Below are 27,706 nucleotides of genomic sequence, written 5' to 3' on the forward strand. Positions count from 1 at the left end.
TTACTGTGTAAGGCTCTTTCACTGGGAAAAGACCCTGTAAACTCGCAAAAGATTAAGCCCTGAGCCCATAGGGAATGGGTGTTTGCTCTGAGCCCGGAGGAGTAGAGCCCAGAGCCCACGGAGGGGTAAAGTTAGGTGCCTTTTGTCTGGAGCCCTAGGAACTGGGAAAGGGTGGGGGTGCCTAAGTTAACCGGGTTATGCCTTGAGCCCTAAGAACGAGGTAGGAGGTGGGTTCCCTAGAGTGTGCAAGTGACAGATAATTTTGTGCGGGTAACAGTCCCTTTTGGCCTTAAAAAAAAATCAATCTAGTTCACAGGCCCAGGGAAAACCCAGACACCCGTTTCACTGCCTTGGATATGTCTGGATTCCTCATTTGGAGCGCTAGGAGAGTTCAGTGGCCTCACTGAGACCTCTCGAACAATCCAGGTCTTTACAGGTTTGGGGTTTGCTTGGGAACAGCCAGATGCTCCAGCAGTTTTTGAAACCCAAACCCATCAGGGCCTGCAATGTGCTAAACTGCGAGACAAAGCGATGGTCTCACGACAGGGGCTGCCCTTGGCAAATCTAAAGAGGTCATCAAAACCAGTCATCCCTGCGTGCGTGTGGAGACACAAAGGAAGCAGAGCAGGGTTTCACAATCAGTGTGCTCTGTGGGGTGGAGCTGTGACACGCTGCTCACCAGCAATCCTTCTAGCCAATTAATAAGCAGTATTAACAAACTCAAAAGCCCCAAAGAGGATGGGGGTTTTTAATTATACTTTACCCTTCTATATCATCTTCCATCAGAGGATCTCAGAGCACTTTACAAGCATCAATAAACTGAGCTTCAGCCGCTGTGAGAGATAAGTGGTATCCCCATTTTACAGAGGGGGGAGGCAAAAGAGACACAAAGGTGAAGTGACTTGCCCACAGCCGCACACTGTGGCAGAGCAGAGCAAAGAGCCTAGGAAAGAGCTCAGGCCACTGCTTTTGGCAAACTGCAGTGGGTGATGCCGATTGACACTTACTCTGGAGGAGCCATCTTGCCGAGGTCCACATCCTTAAGGAAATCACTCTGCAAGGCCTGTTCTGCTGTGCAACGTTTGCCGGGGTCCAGGGTCAGCATGTGGTCCAGCAGATCAAGAGCAGCCGAAGGAATGCTGGGTAAAAATGATGGGGACAAGACTAGAATTAAGAGGCTGTTATAAAAGGAGAGGGAGGGTGGAAACTGTGCCACATGCTCAGAAAACGGCTTGACCACTCCCCTTGAGACATGGGGAAGACCCACCCAGTCCACATTAATATTGGAGGGACACGCGCCGAAGTATCTGTGGCACGAAAAACAGACCCTGGATTCATAATCTTTTCAGTGTCACTTTAGCCATTAGTGCCTTTAAATTCCTCTTTGAAGCCACAAGGCAAATCACATGATTCAGATCTTCCAGAGACCGTGCACACCACTGCCCTTGGAGACAGACAGCTGCAGCTTTCCCTTGGGCCTGGTTCTCAGGAAAGGAGTCTTGACAGGCTGATGCTGTGCTGGAAGTTTCCTAGCCAGTGGACTTACAGTGAGTGCTGCAAAGAGCTGTGGGTGGGGTTAGAAGGCAGCTCATTCTTGAGCAACAATCACGGGGTAGAAATTTAAAGAGCTGTCGATGGGCCACCTCCAGCTTTCCTGGGATGGGAAAGAGTCCCCCAGGAGGGCACAGGGAAATGGGAGAACTGTCCCTTCATCCCACCACCACCTGCCCTGTCACCTAAAGGAAGGTGAAGGCAGCCAGCGGACGTTACAGTGACATTACTAGCAAGCGGTTACAGAAGGTCACAAAGCCGCAAACACAGTCCCTCATCTCCTCTCCTATCACACTCACAAAGAGAACTCCTCCCGCAGACGCCTTCGGTATTGCTTCTTCGGTTTCATAGTGTTGAAGTAGGGCAGCTTGATGACGTCTGGCCACACAGCTGGGCAGGGGCTCCCGCAGAGCCGGCTACAAGAGAACCGGAGAGCAAGAACACAATCAGCACGCAGGAGAAGCAGAAGAGTTGCCCAAGTGAAACAATTTCCTCTCTGACTCAGCTTAGCATACAGACAGCCCAGGTCTGAGGACACACTGAGGAGGATTAGACAAAAGCTCAGGTAAAAGCAGTATCAGAAAGAGGCTTACCTTGGTTTTAAAACCACCTGACAGACAGTTTTCAGTGCTGGTCTCTATTTTTGCAGGAGTGATTTTTACACTCAAATACCTACACCTCACTTCACGATTGGTGTAAATATTAATAGTCAGGCATCAACCTGGTTCGCAAGCACAAACACCTAGAGGCCTAACTACTTGTATTTGTAGTTACTGTCATTGCTGGTCTCACTTTGCAAACTGATTAGGGTTCGAGAACTGCTGTGATATTAAGTGCCTGAGCAGTTTCCCCCATACTACGTCTCATAGACATGCGTGCACAATGCTTTACCTGATTAATTCAAGCTGAGCCAGTTCCAGATTGGCTTGAAAAATAGGCTTCTTTGTAAACAGTTCCCCGAGGATACAACTGGAAGAGGAAAACCGACAGGTCATGACAGCAGACACTGGGGATGATCATTTGACTAGTGTTGCATTTCTGTCTACAAGCAGCTTTGCCTGAGGGTTCATTTGCATCAGAGATCAAAACTGGGAACTGCCCAACTAACCTGCGTGCGAAGAGTCGGCCATCACATGCATTTAGGGAGCAACATTTGCCAGTGGCCCTGTTAAGATGTCAAGCCTGCGACATATTAACTCTTCTCAGGCAAAGGGAAATGTAAACAGGATCATGAAGGCTTAGCTGGGCCAGTCTATAAGAAATGGCCAGCGGTATATCACTTGCCTTGAAAAAAAGATACATTTAATCTATTATGCCTCCAGCTGGGGGAAAAAATAGGGGAGGGAAGAGTTGAGTTTCCATTATCCATTCAATCCCTGGCCTCTCTGGTGAGCCTTCCGCCAGGAGTACAAATTAGTGCCAAATACAGCAGTGGTCTGAGGTGGACACTAGGCTAACATCAACTTTTTCTATATGAAGAACAGGAGTACTTGTGGCACCTTAAAGACTAACAAATTTATTGTAGCATGAGCTTTCGTGAGCTACAGCTCACTTCTTTTTCTATATGGACACTGAATAACAACTTGACTTCACAGTCACAGTTTTCAGAAGGGATCAGCACTCTCAAATTGGGCCCAAATTGTCAAGAGAGCTGAGTTTCCATTAAAAAGCCAACATAAGTACATGGATTTACAAAATAGCACACGGCAGGCCAAGCTCTGAGCTCAGCTGAAAATTCGCCCGAAAGCGTCACAATGAAAGCTGCTGGGTGCTGAGCCCTTAGGAAAATCTGGCCCCAACTGTGGATCCTGCATTCTTGAAACTCAAGTTCTGAGATTCTTTAAAAATCTGGCTCTACGTTGCTAAATTCACAGGGATCAAATTGCTCTGGTGGCTATATAAGGCCACTGGAAGGCCTTGAGTTCTCCAATTTATGATCTTTTACGGATATTGCTCTCTTCTGAGAAATCTAAGCTTCCTTTAGCTTCTCTGTCTAAATAAAGTTTCCAGCCCCTTGATTGCGATGAACCTCCATCATGTCATCAATTCATTGATGCACTGACTCAGCAAGCTGCACAAAATGAACAAAGAGCACCTGAGAAATGAACTTCCCCCGTGCACCTTAATGGGGCATTAACGTCAAGGCTTACTTGTTAAAATTTAAATAGTAATGACATCTAAGCAAGTGGTTTAGAACTAAACACAGCCTCAGTCACTATAAAAACCTAACTAGGTAAATTTTATGCTATTGTTCTTCAATACTAATGCACACTGGCCTTCCTACAGGTGTTCAAATATTTCACACTGGTTCTTAAGAGTCCTTAATAAATGTTTCAGGTGCTTGGGTGGTAAGGCACCCTTATTTTGGGTCCAGAGTTTTAAAATATTTTAAACTCTGCCTCAACCTTTTTCATCAAAATATTTACAAAGCTAATACAAAAATAATATCCAGGCTTTCACCGGCTAACTTCAACAGTTACAGCTAGACAGAAAACTCTGCTAAAGGGGCCTTTTCTCTACGCCTGTCTCCACTACCACTAAGTCAGGGGATTCACAGACACAACATGGTCACAGTTTGTAGCACAGATGGGACCTGACTTTACGTTTATGGAGGGAGGGATAGCTCAGTGGTTTGAGCATTGGCCTGCTAAACCAAGGGTTGTGAGTTCAATCCTTGAGGAGGCCACTTAGGGACTTAGCAAAAATTGGTCCTGCTAGTGAAGGCAGGGGGCTGGACTCGATGACCTTTCAAGGTCCCTTCCAGTTCTAGGAGATTGGTATATCTCCAATTATTACCTTTACCTATGTTCTGTAACCACGCTAAAGCCTTAGACAGGATCTAATCATCACCAAACCTGCCATCTAGGTTTTGACTGCAGCATCTTTATTACCAGGTGTAGTAGAAGAATGAAATCCCACCTACATCTCTTTGGTCCCATGGAGATTTTGCCAGTTTAGAGAAAAAAAACCCTTCTGACTTGTAAACTGAGCTAGTTTGATGTATATTCTCTCTCATTGACTTTTACAAGTTCTATGAAGTCCTTTTTTGCAGAATATTATCTGCATTGGATTTGGAATTTATCCGAAGTTTGCTAACTAAGCATGGCTGAAACTATACCAGGAACGAAGGAAGTAAAAAGAAAGCAGTATTACTTTAGTAGGTGGGCTACATATAGTAATGGTGGTGGTCTTATAGATGTTAAAAATAGATCATCATTATAACCAGGAATTAAGCCCTTTACAGAGAAAGATACAGCTACTAATTTTTAGCAGACCATCCCCAAGTTTCCATTTAGATGAACCCTCGTGTTAAAGTTTATTTAACAATAGTTCTGATAAAGACACAAGGGTTACATCACCAATACGTTTTTGGAACTTCTCAAATGTTGCAGAGATGAGATCAAGTGGAACCTACTTGTATGGTTGCTATTGCATTACCAAGAGATACAACACATTACACAAGGCTATTCTGTCAGACCCTTTAGAACCATATTTGGACTCTTTATGATTATCACAGCTCAAACAAAACGCTACCGGATACAACGAGGCGCTTACCCACAGCTCCACACGTCTATGGCTGGTGTGTAACGCTCCTCGCCTAGCAGCAATTCTGGAGGTCGATACCATAATGTAATGACTTTATTTGTGTATGGACGGCTGGAAGGTAAGATGACAGACTTACATTGGTACAGTTCTTTTCATGTCAGTGGATCCCAAAATGCTTTAAGAACCATGGCCTTCGCTTTCAAACACAGGGGCCTAGAATCAGGCATCTAAACAAAAGCAGCCTGGTTTTCAGAAGTGCGGGGGGCACACAGTTCCTCTGTAATTCAATGAGAGCTGTAGGTGGGCCACATGTCTGAAAATCAGGCCACTTCTTTTTGTGTGGAGAGCTTCAGAAATCCTTACTGATACACCCACATACACAAATCACCTAACCCAGCACTGAAGTGCAGCTAACTCTAAACTGGAAGGCAGCTGAGGTTGAACAGCAACCCTGCTGAACAGTTAAGGTAGGAAGTGAAATATAATGCTACAATAATTTGAAGAGCAGACTCATGGTAGTCAAGGAAGGGAAACTTCTGCACAGTCAGCTGGGTTTGTCTAAAGAAAGGCTATTTACACATTTATTCTATAAGGGGCTGCTGGCTAGCTTCCCAGGCTGATGGAGTATTGGGGCATCAGGAGACTCAGTGGGTCAATTCACATATGTTAGCAAATTCCCCCTTTGAATGACTTACCTCTCTTCAGAGCTGTACAGTCGGGCAAGTCCAAAATCTGCAAGTTTGATCTGCCCACTGAAAAACAAAACCACAACTATTGGCATGAGTTTCAGATGGGATCACTTGCTGAAACAGTAAGAAAGGACCAAGGACAACCAGTGTTTGGCAACTGATCACGCCGGATATGCCTGTCTGATTTTTAACAGATCCTATGCTCCAGAAAGACATACAAGCATTCAGTTTCAGGACAATCACAAATGGGCATGCGGGTACAGTGATTTCCAGTGTTACTATCAGAGTCTATCAGTTTTAATTTCCCCTCATGGGCGTTCAGATGGAGACCTGAAGAATCCTAGCAAATGGTCTCCAATTTGTAACCTGTCCCACAATGAACTAAGCTGCATCCAGCAACTCTAGCAGAAGACTACATGGGAAGAAGTCATTCTGAGACGTCTATACCACTCCTAAAACTGGTTTCCAGGTGGTGAATAGTGAGGGACATCGGAGCCCACACCCAATACATGCCACCACCACAATCCCAGCCTCTAAATAGCTAAGAAATTAAACTCTGACAGTGCAGAGCATGGGTGGTGTCTGCATGTGAAGGCAAGTGGGAGAGGGAACAGTCAGAAAAACCCAGAGACATTGAGAAAGATGACGACTCTTTTCCCACATTCATTTATGCCAACAAAGGACTTAGTGGAGATGGTGCTGGAATAAACCCATTACATTCTCCCCCAGGGGCTTTGAGACTTGAACCTAGCAGCAATAGCTGCAGGAATACTCCTTTGGGCTCTATCACTGAACAAACACCTTATTTATTGTAACTCAGCCTCCCCACAATGTCCTTTATGATGTTTTGTTGCAGATGGTTTTCAGTAGCAAGGTTTAACCTTGTGATGCCCCTGAATGATCCATTCCAGGATGCCATTTCCTATTCAAAAGGCATATGTGTTTGCTTTAACATAACCAAACCAGTCCCCTAAATACTACAGCATTACAACAAAAAGGTTGCTTAGAGCCAGAAACTGCACCCAGACATGGTCTGCCATCCTTAAGAGACTGAGATAAGGAGCAGTACATTTTGCCAGCAAAAGGTCTCTTCTGGAGAGGTTGCCACCAACAGGAAGTTAAGCAGAAGGTTATTAGGTTCATTCACCTTTGGTTGAAGACAACTCCTATTACAGATACAGCACCCAGGGGACCTATTGCTTAGTTAGAATATCTGTCATTTCGTATGGAAACATGCAGAAGACAGGGTCACTACTGCAGATAAGGTCTTTGTATTCTTTCCCATAATCTCAATGAATCAGCGGCCTAACATCTCACAGCTCAGATTAGCCAGTTTGATGAAATCATCTTTACCCTATCCAGTGCCAAGTTACCTGTTGTTTAGTAGAATGTTGGAACATTTAATGTCTCGATGAAGGAAGTTCTTTTTGTGACAATAATCCAGCCCCTCCATTAACTGTTTCATGAAAGACTTGATATGGTCCTCTGAGAAATGCACCAAGCCGGATTCTAGCAGCCCCATGAGGTCATGGTCCATGTATTCAAACACAAGGTAAAAGGCACCTGCCACCGAAACAAAGTTTAAGACAGGGGGTGAAAAGTGAAGTCAAAAGTTTCAACATTTTTGGTTATGTAGTGGAACTGCTTCAAGATAAAGGCCAAGATTTAGAAAAAAGCGACTTGTGATTTTCTGTGCTCAACTGGATACTTCTGAGGTGGGGGGGGGGGGGTCTGATCTCCAGAAGGTGGGTGCTCAGTACTTTTCTTTTCACAGCACTTTTCATAGCAAGCGACAAAAGGACAGAATGGAAGCATTAGCATAAGGTACCATCATGGACTTGAATCTGCTGGAAGAAGAGAGACTCCAAGTGCAACCTAAAAGGACTGTGTTTTTAAAAGCACCGTCAAACTTAGAAGTGAGAGAGGATGGAAAACCTTCTATACCATTAACTGGTTCTTGAGACAGCCAACACTATGCAGCATAATAAAAGGGACTGCCCAGTGCCGGGGAAAAAACGCCACGGCTAAACCAGCAAAGGCTTACTCAGTTTTAAAGCCTGATCACTCACAAACTTCCAGGGATAGAAATAAGTATACTTTACCCTTGGGATACACTAAGTGTGCATCTGCTCTGTAAAGTGACAAGACTCTAAGATTGGTACCGTGGCATTCCACATTCATTGCCTCTCAATCACATTCATATCAAGCATACTTAGTTTATAAGAACAAATATACTTCATCTAACAACCAGTTCTGCAAAGTCAACCTGGACCCTTGTGCATCACCACCATTATTAAAGGAACTGCAGCCCCATTTTTACACCTGTGAAAATCCACAGTCTTCAGTAGGAACAGGGTTGCTCAAGTGTAACTGATTAAGATTTAAGCAACAATTCTGTTGTTGATGCATAAGGGACAGACTTCAGCTCACCCTCTCTTGGCGGTGTTTACTCAGCAGGGCTAATAGCAGTAAGAAGCAGGAACAAACTTTCCACTCCCAACATTTCAGACAGTCTGACACCCTGCAGCGCCAATGCAGCCAAGGGAGAAGAAGCTGGAGTGTTCTCTTTAGTGCAGAGTAGTTGATTAAGTTGATACCATTTTCCACATGGTGTAAACTATTGATCTCGGCATCTAGCAGCTCATGAGATGCTGCTGCTATAAGACTGCTGCAAAGCTGGGTACTTGGACTAGTATGAATGCTTGGCGTCTTGTGAACACTTCCACGCAATGATTCTATACCAGTGATCAGAAAGACTGTGTCTGTTGCAGGCAACCCACAAAAAGGATAATATCTTGTGCCGATTAACACTGAAAGCAAAATCAGCGGCAGGCTGTGCAGATTTTGTTGCTGCGATCTGCAGCCATAAAATACATGTAGATTATTTTTTCATCCAGATGCAGACACGTAGCAACAGACAATTCTAGCAAAAAAACCTAGAATAAATAGAACGGTATCAGATTGCTAGACCCATCCTTACACCAGGATAGTAAACGAGGTGCTGGAGACATTTCTGTTAGTTAAACCACACTATGCCGCTAGCAATACCTTTGTCCTTCTTGAAGTCCAGTGCATCTTGTTTGTCTGTAACAATTTCCTTCATGTTAACAACGCTGCGATGGATCAACTGCCGAAGGATTTTAATCTCGCGGATGGCCGTTATGGGGAAGCCTTCCTTCTCATTGTCCAATCGCACTTTCTTTAAAGCCACCAGTTCACCTGCCAAAACAACTCAGTGTCAAAGTGTTTGCAGACAGATACTCCAAATAATCCAAACGATACACTCTTGATGCTGGCCTGCCTCTGCCCTGCCCAGGCCTTTGAGTTTGGTCTTTTTATTATTAGTTTTCATTAGGAAATCTGTTCATTTAGTCGTTAATTATGTTCTTAGCAAAGACTTTTCTAGGCTCCAGTTACATTGGTAACAGAAGAACATGGCAATTTAAAGACAGGCAGGGATGGGCAACTTTAAGGTAGTAGACGGCCACAAAAGCCACTAAAACCCTTTGGGCTGGGGCATGTGTATGTCGGGTCCTGCCCCCAGAGGGTGAGACGTGGCATGTTTGTGTCGGGTCCTGGCCTCCAGGGTGGGAGCTGGAGAGTGAGCCCACCTGACAGCGATGGCTATTGGCCAAGAAGGCTAGGCCCAGCTGCCTGATCCTTCCCACTGGTTCTCACCACGCGATGTGTATATGTTCTTGCCTGCCCTCTGCAATGCCTTGCCCTACTCTGCTCCTGGCCCACATACTGCTAGACGCCTGCCCTGAACTGGGCTGTGGCGGGCCAAGTAAGATGATCTGATGGACCGGATGCAGCCCTGGGCTGCTGCTGCCCATCCCTGCACTAAGACATTTTCCAAAAAGATTACATTGCTCAATCTGAACTCCATCTGAAAGTTTTTTTTGCTTGGGAATACTAATTCACTAGTTCAATGTAAAAGAGCTACTCAGTGAATTAGCAGTTAGAACCAGACAGAGGGTATCAGGACTCCTGGTTTCTATTCCCAGCTCTGCAAATGACTAGCTATGTTACTTTCACACAGGAATAGGGCACGTGAGAGTCAGTGTTTGTAAAGCATTTTGAGAACTTTAGATGAAAGAGGTCCTAGAAATGCAAGATACGTGACAATCTAATTTGCAGTGACTGGGAGATGCAACACGAATTAGCAAGTGGACAGCACTCTAAAGAGCAAGGATCCCACTATTGCAGAATGTGGTTTGTTCCTTTAATCTGAAGTTGATTTTTAATTATTTCTTTGTAATTCACTGGAAAATGCACCATAGGACATTGGGTGAAACACTCTGTATTAAGCAACCTCGTTATCTACTATGCTCTCTCATCTACTAAAACTTTGCTAAGTGGGGAGAGAACACCATCTATGTGCAAATTATAAAGTGCAGGATTAGCAAATGCTCCTATAGTATCACCCACAAAATAAGAGACACGGAGAGCAATAGATGCTGCAATACTATGCAGAGAAAGGGGAGTTAAGAACAGGATCACAGTTTTGTTGAACTTCTTTGCTTTGGTCACTTTATGTTAGAGTCTTTGTTGTGCAAATGATCTCATCTGTGGCTTGACAGAGCAGCAATGAAACAAATGTGTGGGTTTACAGGGCGGAGTAACACTGTGGGTGCACACGGGGAGATTTTCACAGGAACAAAAGAACGGTTAGGTGCCAACTTCCAATGAAGGGCAGTGGGGTTTGGGAAGCCTCACTCCCCGAGAGTCCTCTGAAAGTCCATGTCCCAAAGTCCATTACTGGTCATGGTGGTATTCCCCAGCGATCAGTAACAGCACTAAAACTGGAATGAGCTTTTAAGCAGGCTCACTGTGATAGCACCAAAAATAATTAAGACGACACCCAAGAATCACTTAGGGAAATTCTTTCAATATTGCCTTGTTCAGACTAAGGCTGTATCTAACCTTTACCTGTATCCTTGTCCTTGGCTTTGTACACTTGCCCATATGTTCCCTCTCCAATAATCCCAATGATATCAAATTTATCCACGCAGCGCTTCCCCCAGTCGCTTTCTGTCTGTCTCCTCTCGCCGTAACGAGGACAACAGATTCTGAAAAAGGGAAGATTAGTTTAAAAATCCCAAACAATAGGACTCGATCATAACTGCTTTAAATGGACATTAATTTTTTAAATCCTAAAAATTAATAGACTGGAGAGCAATTTTGTCATCTTACCTATCTAACTTGTAACACAGGATTGTTCCTCAGACTACAGTATACCTTAAATCTAGATAGTAATTATCAAAAAGCAAAGGGATACCATCACTTCCTTGGGGAGACTGTTCCTTAATCTCACTGATTGCAGAGTTAGGAGTTTTATACGGCGCACTAAATCAGTGTTTCTCAACCTTTTTGATACCAGGGACTGGATTACTGTGTCAGGGAGCTTTCAGGGACTGGTCGTTGAGCAACATTGCGCTAGATGGAGATCAATTTTCTTTACTCAATGCAGCAGGCATCACTAGACAAACATTTATACTGTCCCACACAACAATATTTACACATCATACTAAGAACAGGAAAAAACACAATAAATGTAACTATCCAAGCAACAAATACCTTCTTAAATTTAAAATGGCAATCACTGTACTCCTTGTTTCAACCTGCCCTAAAATGAGGCCAGTAACAGGCTAGTTTCCATGGTCGCTTTCATGACTAACTCTCGTTAAGTGCTATTTCGTAAAATTTTACTCCAATAGCCTTTAGTAAATTACACTACATAGTCCTATACCTCTTACAGGCAGAGTAGCCCAATGGGACTTTTTTCTACACCCATCATCCTGCAGTGTTGTCCTATATCAGGTCCCTACACTTAAAAGCACAGCCCTAACAATTGTACAAGGCCAAAGAGCATAATCTGAACTCCATTCAACGTTATCCCTTATTTCCCCACATATAATGATCTAAAATAGGGATCAAGGGTTATGATGTATCAAATCACACTACTAAAAAGTTCTCAGTATGTCTCACCATTCTCCAGTTAGCCTGTACCTCAAACAAATGGATCTGTCTTGTCTTATGAACGCAGAATGATACACAGGAGTCTGCTAAAGATCTTGTTACATTGCTCTTAACGTGAGCGGGGTTTGGACAGAAGCCAATCAATATTACTGTAACATAATTCTTTGATAATTTTAGATTTGGTAAGTATTTGGAAAACTTTTGCACGAACATAGGACATTTGATCATTATTTAAGACACAATGTAGCAAATATGCCTTGGGAAAGGAAAGAAAACATGGGAGACACTCCTAACTATATACAAGAGTTTATTCTCTTGATGAATGCACAGTTCTCACTAGCGTTAAAGTACGCCCACCGAGTGGAGAACAGATCACCAATACTTCACCAATGTCATGGGCGAAGGTCTGTGGCCCCTTTCCTGAACAACTGCTTCCTAGAAACACTAAAGATTCTACATCAGGTTGTTTGCCAGCCAGGTTCCTTTGGCTTCAGAATGAGAGGTCCTTTCCCAATTCAGCCACAATACTGTTTTCAAGGCAATTGTTAAATGAAAGTTGATAGGAATTTTCAAGGTGTACATGAAACACTCCAGTAATTCACACCACAGGAAGGATCACGTAATAGATTATAGAACAATGGGACCTGTCAGAACCTTGACGAAATAAAGCCTGAATTACAGGCTCCATTTGGTGGGTGATGCAAACACACTACATTTCACCTGCTCTTTCCCCCGCCATCTGTAGCCCTTCTAGTTTGTTAATGTTCAAATGGATGGAGAAAGGAACCCATTCTCCTGCATGGACAAACACCCGTGTTTAACTGACAGAGCCTTAAACCTGTCAAATGTGAACGGGAAACCCAAAGGAGTGGGTGCAGCGAATAAAAGGAAGCCAGCACAACAGGGGCTTCATTTCTTTCAAACAATGTTGTTGTTTTTTTATAAGCACAGTATCATGATTCAAGCTTGTCTGAAATCAAATGATTTCCAGAAAAAATGATGGGTTTTCCAGGACAGAGGTAAGTTGGGCTGTAAAACAGAACATGCCCCTTGAAGAAACATAAAACTGAGATCCTGAATATGTGTAGTCAGTAAAAATCCACTAGTACTTTTAGCAGGGCTGGTAGCATTAACAGCAGTGTCCTGACTAGACTCCAGTTGGGCAATTGCATTGCGCCTACTTACATTTCTCTCTTCAGATTCATCAGATACATTTGGAATTTTCTTTTCACCCTGAAGTGACTTGCTAGGTTGCTGAGAACTGCTAAAACAGTTGCAGATTTAACCTCAGAGGTAGGTGCATTTTCATGATAGGGAAAGCAGTTTCCATGTCCAATTTATAGCTACATTCTAAAACACTTTGGGATCCTTTTGGACGAAAGGTGCTACATAAACACAAGATCACCACCATAAGAAGACAGTTTAGAGATGCTATTAAGACTGCCTAGCCTACAGTCTGTGCAAACACTTACTTTGGTCGCTTTTTGAATGGTTGCTGAGGTGGTGTGGCTGCCTTTGGTTCTGGAGACTCCGGGGGAGACGGATCCCCTCCAGGAAGCTCTGGAGGAAGCGGGAGGTCCATGAGCAAGTGTCGTGGTCTCTGCTCTCTCTCTTTCTTCACAACTTTTGGAGGAAGAATCTCCTTTGGACTAAATCCCAGAAAGTTACAGCAAGTTAATACAGTGTGGTCAGACTTAAGATGCCATTTCAAATAAAGAAGATCATAGGCCAAAAGTTTCAGACTTGAGTGCCTGAAATTAGGGGGCCAAGTATGCATTTAGGAGCCTAGCTCTAGACACTCAGAGTTAAAATTAAGCATCTTTCTTGTTTCAAAGCCAAAGTCAACGTAGAAAAATACTAAATTAAAGACACAGCCCAGCCTCAAAAGACCACGTAACTCTTTGCAACTAAAAGTCTCTCATGACAGTGGAATAAAAATTCTTAACATTATATAAGCACAGTAACAAATTTGGGATATAACCTGTTATCCATGTACTGATCCCTACTTCCTATCTCCTGTCCACTCATTAAAACAAAATTTAAGGGCATGTTCTGACCCGTACGCCGATTAATGGCCATTGCAAATCTACAACATGCAAGCAAAATTAACCATGTCTCCACTACATTGCTTTTAACTCATTAGCAAGGACAGAAATGGGGCAACAGTAACTTCTGCATATTGCAAGTAGATCACCAGCTCATTTCTTCTTTTATTATGGTACCAATGGTTGGTTGACTTTAATGCAGGGTTGTCTTTAACTAGCTGGAGACCGATCTGCAGAATCTAGTTTATCGGGAGTGGGGGAACACGGAAGGAGTATCAGGGAGAATTCCTGGATTTGAATAAATTGGGGATTAAAATCCAAGTTGAATGGCAGTAGGCACGTCAGATTATTCATAATACTTACCCTGTACAAGACTCCACCCTCCCCAGGAAAGGGAAAAGCTGTCTATTGAGAAATAGACAAGCAGCCTTTCTTGGATCATTCTTAGGGCAACCTGCTAGGGGAGACTGATGCTTGTCAGCATCAGCAGGGTCTAAAATTCTGCTCGTCAGCACAAAGAAGCCAATGCAACTGAACTGATGGGAATAGAAAATTAGGGAAGTTACCTTACTTGCTAGCCACTTCCCAACCTAGCTGAAACCTGTGGTGAAACACAGTGTATTCCACAAATGAATACAGAACAAGACATGGAAGGAGGTTTTGATTGAAGTACAGTACTTTCCCCTTTGGAATTACTGAGTTCGGATACTCTTTAAAGGAACGGACCAAAAACATTTGTCTTTTTACTTCTATTGAGGTCATCGCATAGGTTTAGTGAACTAATCAGAAAAGTCCTGCAACTCAGAGTACTGGAGGAAAACTGTCACTGATATGTATCACTGTGGCCGTTATAAGCCATGAAAGTAATAACAGACATGAGAGAAAGATCCATGGGCCTGCTCTCGCCCCCATTTAAAAATCACCCAAAGTACCGCAGTTGACTTAGAAGAGCAGGATTGCCCCTACATTGGCCACGCTTAACAAAAGCGAAGAACATCAGCGTTAAGGCTGACGAGAGGAGCCCCAAAATGGGATTCAGACATGGGCTCGAGCTGGCAGACTAAAAATAGCAGTGTAAACAGGGGCGGCCCAGGTGGCAGCTCGGTAAACGCTCCTGGGGGCGTGAGCAGGTTTGTACTTGGGCAGCCTGCACAAGCTGCTGCCTGTGCTCCCACTGGCTACCCTGCTATTCGTGGTGCACTAGCTCCAGCACGTTCCCAGCTGCAGTGGAGACAGACCCTAAACGTAAGACGAAGGTACCTAACTCAAGTGCCACGTCTGAAAATCGGTTCTTATGTCAGAGCCTGATAGACTCAGTCAAATTATTTCACCAGCTTCATATGGTTTAAATAAGCTATTAGAGGAATATTTAAAAGTTATTCATTTGGATTCAGTGCCTAGTTATTTCAGCCTGCGTATGCCATTCACCACCAGGAAAAGCAGTTCCTGTTCCACCGACTGCAATGGAGCTTTACCCACTTTTGCTAGCAGTGTATTTGTTCTAGATCCGTAACATTATGCAGTGTTTTAAAATGCTCCACACACCTTCATCCAAAAAAGCCTGAATTTGAGACTCTTCCCAACAAGGTATTTGCTTGACAGGGTTTTTGGAGAAGGATGAAGATGTGTTGCTAGGTAGCATTTGGAGAGGAGAGGCTTTTCTGGAGTGTTTTCACTGTTATCTGCTGATTGATGTAAATTGTTACCTTCACTTGATTATTTAAGGCTACTGACTAGCTGGAGTTAGTTTATTTGTACCTCAGAATTAATGCTGCTAGGTGGCTATCTTAAATTTAGTTATAGTCAGGGCACATAAAAAAGAATGCCTATGCAAATAGTCTAACATTAAATCTAAACAAACATCACCTCTACATTACCTAAACCTGAGAGTGCTGCATACAGATGGAGTGGAAAACTGTAAAGATGAGCTGCAAAGCTTCAAAAAAAACAAAAGTCCATCAATACAAAAAACAAGGGAAATAAAATCCCATAACAGTAAAACAGTTGTAGCTGCTTTAAAAAACTGTAATTAGCACATCTCAGCTATTTTGGGGATAGTCGTTACCTCCCAGAGATCCCGAGGAATTTAAGTTACGAGACTTAGAGTGATGTCAGCCATCACATACCTAAAATGATGGAACTATTCCATTCTAAACCTTCATTTTCACTCCCTCCTCCTGCCCTCCCTGTAAGATGAAAGATCTCATGCTGCATCTGAGCCCAAAGGGGAATCCTTTGGAATGATACATCACAAGTCTTTTTAGCGTTACACAAGCATGAAGAGAAAGGTACAAGAATCTTTATTTACTCAACTGAGATGCATTTTGTACTTCGGCAACTCAAATGGGATTCTAAACTTCATGCTTGCCATAGTCTTAGAAATCAAGAAGGGCATGTGTTTTTTCCACATGTTGGAAACAGAATAAAGAAATCTACTTAGAGAAATTTGGTTCACAAGCACTAAGTAAGTGATTGACCATGGACAGTACATTACTTTCAATGCGTCATTTACAACTAACACCTGCTAACCCTAATGAAGTGGATTTGTTTGTTTGCCTCCACTTTTTTCAATGAACTGGCTGGCTGAGAACTTGTTTGCCAACCTTTGGGTGGAAATATATCCTGCAACTATGGTATAAATCTCTCAAAATACACAATGGTAGTGGAGGTAAAATTAAGAAACTGACAAAGCTGCAAGTCAACCTTGAAAGAGTCTCCTCAGCCACTCATCTGGGGACATGTACAGTATTAGTATTTTCATCACTAAGAGGTGTGAGAGTTTGTGGTAAAATTAAGACTGCCTTGTAAAGCATCATAAACTACACCAGAGCTGATTCAATAGGTTATTATACCATGTTAGCAACCACAGCATTATCTTTAGTGTGTACTTTTCCAGTACAAGTACCGGTCTAGGTACCACATTAAGGCTACTCTTTCCACTCTCACTGCTATTTAAAAAGCTGAACAGACACACTGAACAACACTAAATCAAGTGCTGTTGTGAAAGACAACATAGGGATGTACAGGTCCAAACTTTTATAATGTATTGTAATGATCACAATTACAGCAGTACCTCGCTAATACTAATGCCTGAAAGATCCATTGATAACAGTAAGTGAACAAAGAACATATAATGAACTTCATGTAAGAAGTGGTAATAATACTTCAGAGTATACTAGTAGATTGTTTTGTTTTACATGATGCGAGAGTAATTAAGTCTTATATTAAGATATCCCAATACCTCTTTACTGAGAAGTGGATAGTGAGTAAGGGTTTTGGTGAGCAATTTAGTAAAGTAAAAATAAGTGAGGACCTAATGTGGAATCATTCACAAATTACAAAACTTCAATAAAGTATCGTGCCACGACAAAAAAGTTTTTAACCATTTTTCAACTGATTCTATTTCCTTTGCCCTGGTTTATATAGATAATTTCCATCATCATAAAAAAGTGTGTGTCTTGAGTCATCTAGGGGATTAGTTAAGTAATCTATCAGATCTAGAAATTATTCATGTAGCAGTCAACACAACAATTCACTTGGGAAAGGACTCAGTCTTGATGTCCTGCTTAGGGCTCCTCTCTAAAGGCACTCTCAGGAGAATTAATTAGAATTAATTTAAGGTGTGAAATTAAAGAGATTGGTTTAACTGCATTAAACCCCTGTGTGACACAATCAAAAAATTATGGTCACTTTTATTCTAAATAAGAGTATCCACATCTGGGTTTAATTTGGTTTAAGCAATCTGCTTTAAAAGTTAACTTGGATTAACTTCCTGAGCATCCCTATGTAAGCAAAAGCCCTTAGAGATAGACAGGTAAAGGGTTACCCTCTTTCACATTAAAATTATAAAACAATGTAATTAGATATGCAGCATGGGGCAAAGATAAATAACATGCTGCATGTAAAACCACAAGGCGAATTATATATAGATGCAACCATTAAAACTACTGAACTATGCATGGTTTCCTTACCCTCAACAACCCTCTTCCGAGACCTGCTACTTAACTTCTGAGATTCTTTTCTTTTCTGTCTATGGCCTTGTTACAGGACAAAGTTGCACCAGGTGCAATTTTAAAGCAGCTTAGTTAGTCTGATGCAAACCCCTGTGTCGACACTCTTATTTCCGTTTAAATTGGGCTTATTTCGGGTTTATTATAAATAAATTACTAGCTAGCTCTTCTGTAGTACTTTTAGTTTTGCTTAAGTCAATTAGCAATTGATTTAAAAACCCAATGTAAGTGAAAGCAATGCAATTTGTTTCAGGTAGACAAGGCCTGCATGTCCCAACAACATGCTCTAAGTGTAACACTGCTTTGCGTTGTCCTCTCCTATAGGCCACATAATCTTTCCTGTTACCTTAACGCAGCTTTTTGGATCATTCCATTTTTTTTATAGTAAGTCAGGACCTTCTCTTGCAAGCTGCTGAATGCAACCTTCTCCCATGTGAAGCCCCATTAACATTAACAGCGGTACTTACAGTCAGAGCAGCTTTCAGAATAGGGACCTAATGGATTTTTTAATAAAGACTGACTTGATTATGTTTTTTTTAAAACTGGTTTTAAAAAAGCTCTAAAATTCTCTTCCTCTCTGAGATTTTGTGCTAGTTTCCGCACTGAATCATAAGCCCCTCAAAATAGGTATCCTGGATGGAGAGACTGACAAAATGATAACATTGTGAATAACGACCTGACAGGGCATTTGGTTATGAGTGGTGTTTTCAGTAGACTGGCACAGGCTTCAACAGAATCAAGGACAAAACTAGGTATCTTCTAGGAAACATATGCAGGGTAAAGAAGGAGTTGGCAAGCTAAAAATAAAATCTCTTCTCTGTTATTGTGTTAGTACAGTGTATTCCAACCAAAGTAGAACTGAGCTCTCCGCATGACCTTACCTATCCAAGTCATCTTCCCCGAGCAGAATAGGTGGGAGCGGGAGTGGAGGCAGCGTTGAAGTCTTCAGGTGTGGGATAGCAGCCGTCACAGACACTTGTGGTTTTGTAGAGACCTGGACAGAGGGCTGAGAGTTTGCCTGAGTGGACAAGGCAGATGTTCTTGAGTGGGAAGAAGATGGCAAAGAGGCTGGGACTGAAGTAGGGACCTGAACAGAAGTCAGCTGGGAAAGCGGCAGAGGTGGAACAGCTGGTGACGGAGGCAACGGAGGCAATGGGGGAGTCTGAGGCGGCGGTGTAGTTGTTGGTAGAGGTGGAGGGGGTGATTTTATTGAGGGCAGTGGGGGCGGGTTCTCCTTCTCTGTTGTCTCTGGCTCTGTTGGAGTTACAATCTCCTCTTTCACTACTACAGACTTCGACTCTTTTGTTCCCATCGTTTTTGAGTCTTTAACTGGAGCTGCATGCTTCTTCTCGGAGTTCTCGTCTATCTTGGTTTTTACTGGCTCCAGAGATGTTTTAGTCTCTGCATTCATGTGTATTAAATTAACCAGTTCCGTATCGGAGGTTGATTTTTCAGATTTAATGATTTTGGGTACTTTTTTAGACTCCGTCCCCGTCTCCTTACCCTCAGATGAGCTGTTCTCTTTTATAGACGGAAAAACAGGCGAGTTCTTTGCCTCCTTTCCATCCACCTTTGCTGCTGCTGCCGCTGCTGCAGCTCGCTCCTTCTTTTTCCTGCTAAGCTCTGCTCCCAGGCTGGAGTTCAATGGTAGCCTAGCAGGCGATATACTGGAATGGCGACTACGTGAACCAGACCTCTGCTTTTTATTGTGAGATGATGAGTGTCTTGAATATACAGGACTTCGACTTCGGGACTTCACAGTCTTCCTATGGAAAGAACAGGAAGCAGAAAACTGAGATGCAGTCTGAGGCATACTATGTTAGTTACTGAAATTAACAAATAGGGAAAGCTCTCTTTAAAGACAAGAGCATTCATAAATTGTCAACTACACTTCTGACCATACCCAAGGCTTGTCTGAGGAGACTTAAATTAATGGCACCAGTTTGATGACACTTGGAAATAATCCAACATCTAGGGCGCTTCCAAGGTCAAAGATGCTGCTGCTTACAAATCAACAATTAAAACAACTGAACCGCAAGATGAGGGTTAGACAAACCCCAAGTTAAAGAAGAGATAACAGATGCACAGTGCTTGACTGGAGGATTTTAGTTGAGACAATGAGCTGACAGTTTAGGAATCTTTCAGGGCAGTAAAGCAGGAGGGAAAACACAATGATAAGACACGAGTATTGCTTGTGGGAATGTTTTGCACAACCCTGTGGCGTTGTTACAGTAAGGCAGTGATACTCAGACCTCGGTGGCTAAGGAGTCAAATTAGCGATCAACATTACCCAAAATAGACACAATAGTGTGAATTCATTGTTTCACTTACTATAGTACTATATAATATTAACACTGTGTGAGTGAATATGTCCTGCAAAGAGCCGCGGGAGAGACAGTCAAGAGCTACTTCCGGCTCGAGAGCCTCTGTCTGAGTATCACTGCAATAAGGCATTCTCCTAGTGAATGCCACTTTTTCCCACAGAACATCTTCACTCCAAGTAGAGGTTTTACTATTACTATAAATGCATTTGCACACTGCAAGTCAGAAAGACAATTTGAGGCTTTCATCCTGATTTAGACATGATCAGAGATACTCTAAGTCTGAATTTACAATAAGGGGGCTACAATTTATTACATAAGCAGAGATATGAAATTCATTTGGAAAGCTGCACTCTAGTGTGAGCCACAAATAAGGAGAAAAACACCTTCCTTTAAAAGGACACAAGATGATCAGAGGATGGACTTGGATTAGGCACAAATCTGCAATATGTGTCAATCTAGTGGAGGTTAGGGATGAAGATTAATTGGAAAAACTGAAGGGAAAAAAACCAAAACCCCCCCCCAGAAAACTGGTATTTTCAATTCACAGGTCAGTGAATATTTTCTCCTCTTCAAGGGAGACTGGGATTTTGCCAGGCATGGGACAGTGCATTTTATGAGGAGTAATGTGTTAATGAGGAACTTTAATGATTTGGAAGCCACATGTTACTAAAGAATCTTGAAGTAAGACTCTACCCATACTTAGTTGAAATCATGCTCACAACTGATTTTTATTCTATGACCTATTCAAACCTAGAGTTCTCTGACCACAGTAGAAAATATAGCATGATTTTAGATCATGGTTAAAAGAAATTCCCTTTTCCACACAGCTCAGAAAACATGTAATAGCAACTGTGTTTAAACATGGAAGCTGTTAGCAGATGTTTCAACTATAATTGAAATGCAGTGTAAGAGATTAATATAATTTGCATAGGATAAGAGAATCACAATTTTAAACAAATATTCTGACAACATAAATGCTTTAAAAATAAGTTGAAGGATAGACATGGCTTATTATAAAGCATTTCACTAGACATTTGTGATTGCAGTAGTCAAATATCAATGTGACTAAGTGGATCTTACCTTTAGTCTTAAAGAACAAAAATAGCAATAAGAATATATAAAAAAAAAGTCAAGACTTATTTCAGATTCTGTCTTCAATGTTCATGGAAGTTGTGTGAAACAGAATCTGGCAATATGCCTCGAGCTGGTATGTCTTCTTCAGGGGACTCTGGATAATCAGTTTAACTGTCACCCACACAGGCAGAATTTGCCATTTGGCTAGTAGTTCACTTTCCACATCCCGCTGCAAAACTGTCAGGAGCTGAAATAGCTAGCAGCATGCTTTCACTGCACTCAGAGGTCACACTTGCAGACTTTGCTGAGGACAACATTCCTAACTGAACTTGTATGACATGGGTAGCTGCAAACAGAGCTAACTTAATTCTGAAACCTAAACAGCACTGAATCCTGCACTAAATCCCAGCTACAAGTGATTCATAACATGGATCTGGAAACCTCCCCCTCAACAGCCAATATTAGCTTTTGTCACTGCTGACTGCACTGAAATATGTTTTAAGAGAAGCAAATATATACAGGAAGTTTTGTAAGGTGTTTCCTCTGTCTAGAGTAATCACTGAGTAACTTTATCTCTGACCAAGAGGTTAGTGATTTGCCCTCAAACATCACCTTTGAAACCAACACTGCACTGCAGATTACCTAGTTTATAGCACTTAAAAAGGGAGGAAAACCTCCCAGCTGTAGAGATGTTCAAGCTTTTCTTTCCAGCTACAGTGGAATGGTTAAAAAATTCCTGTATTTCTAATGCAGGAAACTGGATATGTAAAATGCTAGCCACCAGGCCCATGAATTAAGATAAAGGTATCAATGGGAGAGAATGGGAATGGCTCACTACAGAAAACCAAAGCACACTGGCAAGATTCATTTCTCGGCTGCAATCAGAGCTGTACCAAAGAAAGATATCTTGGAGGAAGAACTGATAGAAATCTCTAGCCCTATCTATACTATGAAACTGGACGTTGCTAAGAGTTGTTAGCAACAGTTTGCCCTCAACCAGTGATGAATGCAGAAGACATGACAGAGAGAGCACAATTGGCCACTTCCAGAATGTGTGTCACCTGAGGCTCTAAGAGTGATCTAAAACATTAAGCATACCTCACAGGTGAGATTATTTGGCATTATTCCCCCATTATACAGTGGAGAAATCACAAGCATAGTGGTGAAGTGAAAGTTAGTGGCAAAGGTGGGACTAGGACTTAGGCATCTTGACTCCTGGTTTCTTCTTTTAACTACTAGAGCAGGGGTGAGCAATCTTTTTGGCCTAAGGGCCATATATGGGTATGGAAATTGTATGGCGGGCCATGAATGCTCGCGAAATTGGGGTTGGGGTATGGGAGGGGGTGAGGGCTCTGGCTGGGGGTGCAGAATCTGGGTTGGGGATGAGGGGCTTGGGGTGCAGGAGGGTGCTCCGGGCTGGGACCAAGAGGTTTGGAGGCCAGGAGGGGGATCAGGGTTGGGGAAGGGGCACAGAGGGCTCAGGGGTGCAGGGCTCCAGGCGGCACTTACCTCAAGCAGCTCCCAGAAGCAGCAGCATGTCCCCCATCCGGCTCCTACACAGAGGCATGGCCAGGCGGCTCTGCTGCACGCTGCCCTGTCCGCAGGCACCACCACTGCAGCTCCCATTGGCCACAATTCCCGGCCAATGGGAGCTGCGGGGGCGGCGCTTGGGGTCAGGGCAGTGTGTGGAACAGAGCCCCCTGGCCGCCCCTATACATAGGAGACGGAGCAAGGACATGCTGCTGCTTCTGGGAGCTGCGCGGAGCAGCCCCCGACCCCGCTCCCTAGCTGGAGCACTGGAGCGTGGCAAGCCCCAGACCCCGCTCCCCAGCAGGAGCTTGAGGGCCATATTAAAACAACTGGTGGACCGTAGTTTGCCCACCCCTGCACTAGAGAAACTACCGCAAATTAAACCCTCTAAATCCAGTTCACCGACATTTGACAACATGTGATTTTGTGCTGCACACCAGTGACTACGGCAAACATACAAACACAGAAACTAAAAACTCATAATAGTGTGCAAGCCCACATCCATCAAGTGGGGTGTTACCTGAATTCTCTCTCTTGGCTATAGCTGCAATGATATGGTTACGACAACTGCTATAGAAAACAACACTGATTATATCTGTTACCTTCCCTCCCGACCAAAGACTCTACATTTCCTCCTTAACCAAAAGCAGTTTGTTTGGAGGGGCCACCTGGAATGTGACCTGCAGTGTGCTTTCTGCACCAAGGACATACGTGTATTTAGTTCGCCATCTTCCTTCTCAGACTACATTTTGGGAATGGGAAGGTAAAAGAATCACTAGGAAGGATTTCCCCCTCAGCCAATGAAAAAACATCAGTACCATAGGAAAGACTCTTTCACCCCCCTCTGAGGAATTTACACTGAACTTTCCTCACTGCATGGAATGCCTGTTCAGTGAAGCAACAACCAACATACACACAGGAGTTCTGATTTTCAGTTGGCTTAACAGTTAGAAAGAAAATAAGGTCTGAAAATTTCACTTTGCTCATTTTCTAAAAGTTGTATTTGTTCTTTGTGGTAGCCATTTTCTGAAGGCTTCTTGCACACTCAGTTGACTCCTTATTTCTTGCTTTGTGTTGCTCAGTGAAACTGAGCTTTGATTGAAAAAAGCGTGCTATACAAAAACTGCAGACCAGCTTTAGGAGAAAGGGGCGGGACTGTGGTGGGTTATCAATTTAACCCTAGATTCAAAGAATTCGAAATAAACAGAGTGTAAACAAGCAGTAACCTTTGGAATTTTTTTTGGTTTGGCTAACGAGCTAAGTGCTGTACCAGAAAGGTGTCCTCAAACACTTTCCCACATGGCTATGCAAGTTCACAGAAGCACATTCATAAAACCAGGCTCGGAAAAAGTGATCTTCACTTCACAGGCGTAACTAGAATTATACAGACAAAATCTGTTATTGCTATTTTGGGGTGTGTTGGGGGAAGAGGGGAAATGGAAGGAAAACACAGTGCTTTAGGATCCCACTGATTCCTCTACTACCCTCCAATCCAATAGCAACCCTCTGTCTGGTTAAGGAAGAGTAGACACACACCCTTAACAGAGCCTACAAGCACAGCCAGAAAGGATACACGAGGCATCTGCCACCCAGTTGACTTTTCCAGGGGTGTAAAAGTGTCTGTGAAACCAAAGTCTTCAGCCCCGCCCAAAAAAATCTATCTCTACATATATTTTAACATGGAGATAGCCATGTCGATATAAAATCCTAGTGGAGATAAGGGACAGCTAGCTTTTGCTTCCATGCAGCTAGTCAAATAAATGCCAGATGGGGGGGAGAATAGGGTTGACCTCAAATGAGCTAAATAAAGGCAAAAATTACCAATGCCTTATCGCCACTAGGATTTTACACTGAGATAGCTATTTGCTTTGAAGACAAAGGCAATGTTCTTAGCCCAAATCAGCCCTGATTTTCATCGGAAAGCCTACTCCCTAAATGTTGAGAGCCCTCGATGTGGTTTTAGGGTTCAATTCCACAAGCAATGAGTTCAATGGGACTACCCACATGAGCAGCACCAATCACATAGATAAAGATGCACAGGATCAATCTCCTTGCTCACAGCCCCCAATGGAATCCAGGGAAGCAACACAACTAACATTGTACATGTTGTTTTGATCATAAGGACTGACTTCATACAAGTTCAGCTCGGAATTATGATAAAGCTATAACCATAGTTCCATAACACACATGCTGTGAACTGGAAGTTCACTGAGACACAGGCTTTAGATTGAAAATAATCTTTGTTAGGCTACCTACCAATCTGTACTCAAAATACTCTGGATTACTATACATCTGAAATAAAATGCAGCACTATTAGTAATTTCAAACAAAAATGGTTTTTGTGTGTGTGTGTTAAAGTTACTGGTGCAAAAAGAGAAAAAAATACATCTGTTCCAAAATAAAGAAGTTACCTAATTGCCCTTCTAGAATGCTAAGGAGCTATTTAAAACAAATGGAAGCAAATGATCCATAACTGAGCAGAACACAGACTGAGAAAAGCAAGTTTAAACTAGAAAGAAGCAACTTAAATATGGTCAACTAATTATGATGAAAGGAAAGAAAACAATCAGTTCAAAGTGAGATATGCCCAGAATTAAACAATTTTTCTGAAAACTGTGATAAATCTTTTTCTTAGAATTTTGATCAAAGTTTCCAGAATGTGAGAGCTTTTTTTAAGTACATTTAGTGCTAGGAAAGGTGCTGGATTTTTGGCATTAGAAATTTAAATACTTTCCACAGAACACTCACTAGTGCAAACTTCCCCACAATGCTTCACTCGTGTTCTGCAGGAGCCACTGCTAGAGGCAAGTGTAACTCAATCCTGATGGCTCATTCAGTCTTGGCCTCTTTGCTGAGGCTGCCAACATTGAGGCTGATTAGTGCCAACAATGGTGGTGCTTTTTAATATGTGGACATCTATCCAAAGGAAACTGTAACCAGCCCCAGCAAATTCACACAGACCAGTGAGGAGCCCTTGGCAGTAATAAGTGAACACTAATTACCTGGGCCCAATCTGAATAGATGATCTAGAGGGTCAATCACTCACATCTCCAGAGCCATCCAATCTCCCCATAACACATAAAAGACAACATAGAGATCACACACCTGGGTACTGGACTTCGGCTCACTGACCGCTTGGCAACAAAAGGACTGCTCGAGCGCCTTCGGCTGTATGGGCTGGGTGACCGCCCACTGTACGATCCACTTCCCCTCTCATAACTGGATGAGCGCCTCCTGTTGTACGGGCTGACGGACCTCTGTCTCCTACTGTAAGGACTAGGAGACCGAGTGTTGGACTGGTACGCTACAGGTTCCTTGTAGGGTGGGCTGACCGACTGCCTGCGTGATGAGCCACCGGGGCTCTTCTTGTAGGAGTCATAGTTGCTGGATGTATGCGACCGTGGAGGGCTGATATCGTATTCTTGAGTGTAGGATGCTCCTGAGGGGCTGTCATCCTGTTTAGGGCTCTCAGCCCATTTCCTATGGGGACTCCTGGATTTCCGTTTTGGACTGTCAGTTGCTTTGTAGCTTTTCAGTGTGTCCCTTTTCCGATGGCTTTTACTGCGGTCTTTGTGTCCAGACTTCAGCTCCCGCTCTTTTCTGGACTTCTCCTTGTGTGCTTTGGATGACCTGGACTCTTTGTTGCTGCTTCTTGATGGCTGTGACTTAAAGTGTTCCTCATTCTCCTCGTTGAGTCTCTTGGAAGTCGCTGACACCCGGTCCTTGGTGAACCCTGACTTGCTGGACACCTCCTGATTCTTTTCCAGCTTCTTCTCCTTTTCCACCTGCTTACTCCTGATCAGCTCCCGAACACGTTTGTGCTGGTGGTGCCGATGTTTGTGCAACCTGTCGCTCCTGTCTGAACTCCCTTTCCTCTCGTCATTCTCCCTTCTTTCCAGCTTGAGGGCCACATCATCTGAGAAGGTGTCCGAGTCGGAGCTGATGTCATCATACTCCACCAGTGGCTTGATCATTGCTCCCAGTGGTGCTGCCGTCTCTTGAGCCACCAGCGGCGAATCTTTGGAGTGCTTGGACCTGTGCCTCTTGTGTCTGGAGACCAGCCGGTGCCTCTCCTTGCTGTTCGAACTGCCACTGCTGGATGTCTGCTGCTGCAAGGACCCCCCTCCTCCTCCATCCTTCTTGCCCCCATGTCTCTCTGGATTTGGCATTCCTTCTCCACTGTGCTTGGAAGAGGGGAGGGGGGAATCCTCCAAAACCCCCAAACTTTAAACCCCAGTCACCCCCCCTCTATAGGCCTCTCTCCTCTTTCCGTGGCTCTCCTTTCTCCTCCCACCATTCACAGCCACTTTCCCCCTTTGCCTTTCCTCCCTCGTTCTAGCTCTCTCCCGCCTTCATGGGGTGCAGCTCTTTGGATCAGGCCCCGGGGTGGGGGTGGAGGTGGGGGAGGGGGCTTGACCTCACAGGGCCCCTGGGCAGGAAGCTACAGGGCCTGGAAAGCCCCAAGGAGGGGGGCCTTGGGAGGAGGGGGGCTGGGCCCTGGAGCGGGCCCCCCGGCCTGGGAGGAGGGTCCGCTGGGCTGGGGTCCCCTGGGCCTCTGAGCAGGTCCCTAGGCCCGGCTCCCTGAGTGGCTCCCTACGCGGAGGGTCCCCGGCTCCCGCCCCCTCGGCCGCGGTGCGGCGGGTGCCCAGCTCCCGACCCCCTTTGTCCGCCCCGCTCTCGGGGCCGCCTCCCCTCTCACTTCCCAAAGCGAAACGGCACCGCTTCCAAGGGGGCAGCCGCCAACTCTCGCGAGACGCCTGCTCTCGCGTGATAATCGAGGCCTCCCCGGCCCCCCGCTCGGCCAAACACCGCGAGAAACACCGGCCGGGCCCGCTCAAGCCTCGCGAGAGCTCAGCGCTGGGCTCCTCAACAAAACTTTATCGAGCAACTTGGTAACGCGGTCAGAGAAACAACCGAGCACAAGGCGGCCTCTCTTTTCAACAAAACTTTATTGA

General features: G+C 43.8%; 1 protein-coding gene across 4 annotated transcripts in view; it reads right to left on the bottom strand.

Moving 5' to 3' along the window:
* Window positions 1-27,490, bottom strand: part of CDK12 (cyclin dependent kinase 12) — a 71,127-nt gene extending 43,637 nt beyond the window's left edge. For 2 of the 4 annotated variants that reach the window (XM_044999370.1, XM_044999369.1), the window contains exons 1-11: window positions 25,857-27,490; window positions 18,705-19,589; window positions 13,241-13,417; window positions 10,719-10,858; window positions 8,835-9,005; window positions 7,160-7,349; window positions 5,793-5,849; window positions 5,107-5,208; window positions 2,443-2,520; window positions 1,851-1,967; window positions 1,008-1,139 (exon numbers count right to left, since the gene is read on the bottom strand). In XM_044999370.1, coding sequence (XP_044855305.1) covers window positions 1,008-1,139; window positions 1,851-1,967; window positions 2,443-2,520; window positions 5,107-5,208; window positions 5,793-5,849; window positions 7,160-7,349; window positions 8,835-9,005; window positions 10,719-10,858; window positions 13,241-13,417; window positions 18,705-19,589; window positions 25,857-26,920 — 3,113 coding nt within the window. In that variant the 5' untranslated portion in view covers window positions 26,921-27,490. The remainder of the gene's footprint in view (window positions 1-1,007; window positions 1,140-1,850; window positions 1,968-2,442; window positions 2,521-5,106; window positions 5,209-5,792; window positions 5,850-7,159; window positions 7,350-8,834; window positions 9,006-10,718; window positions 10,859-13,240; window positions 13,418-18,704; window positions 19,590-25,856) is intronic. The other 2 variants (XR_006575306.1, XR_006575305.1) reach the window with 1 other exon arrangement.
* Between the last annotated feature and the right edge of the window lie 216 nt (window positions 27,491-27,706).

The sequence above is a fragment of the Mauremys mutica genome, chromosome 25 (genome assembly GCF_020497125.1).
Source record: "Mauremys mutica isolate MM-2020 ecotype Southern chromosome 25, ASM2049712v1, whole genome shotgun sequence".
In the NCBI taxonomy this organism is placed as follows: Eukaryota; Metazoa; Chordata; order Testudines; family Geoemydidae; genus Mauremys; species Mauremys mutica.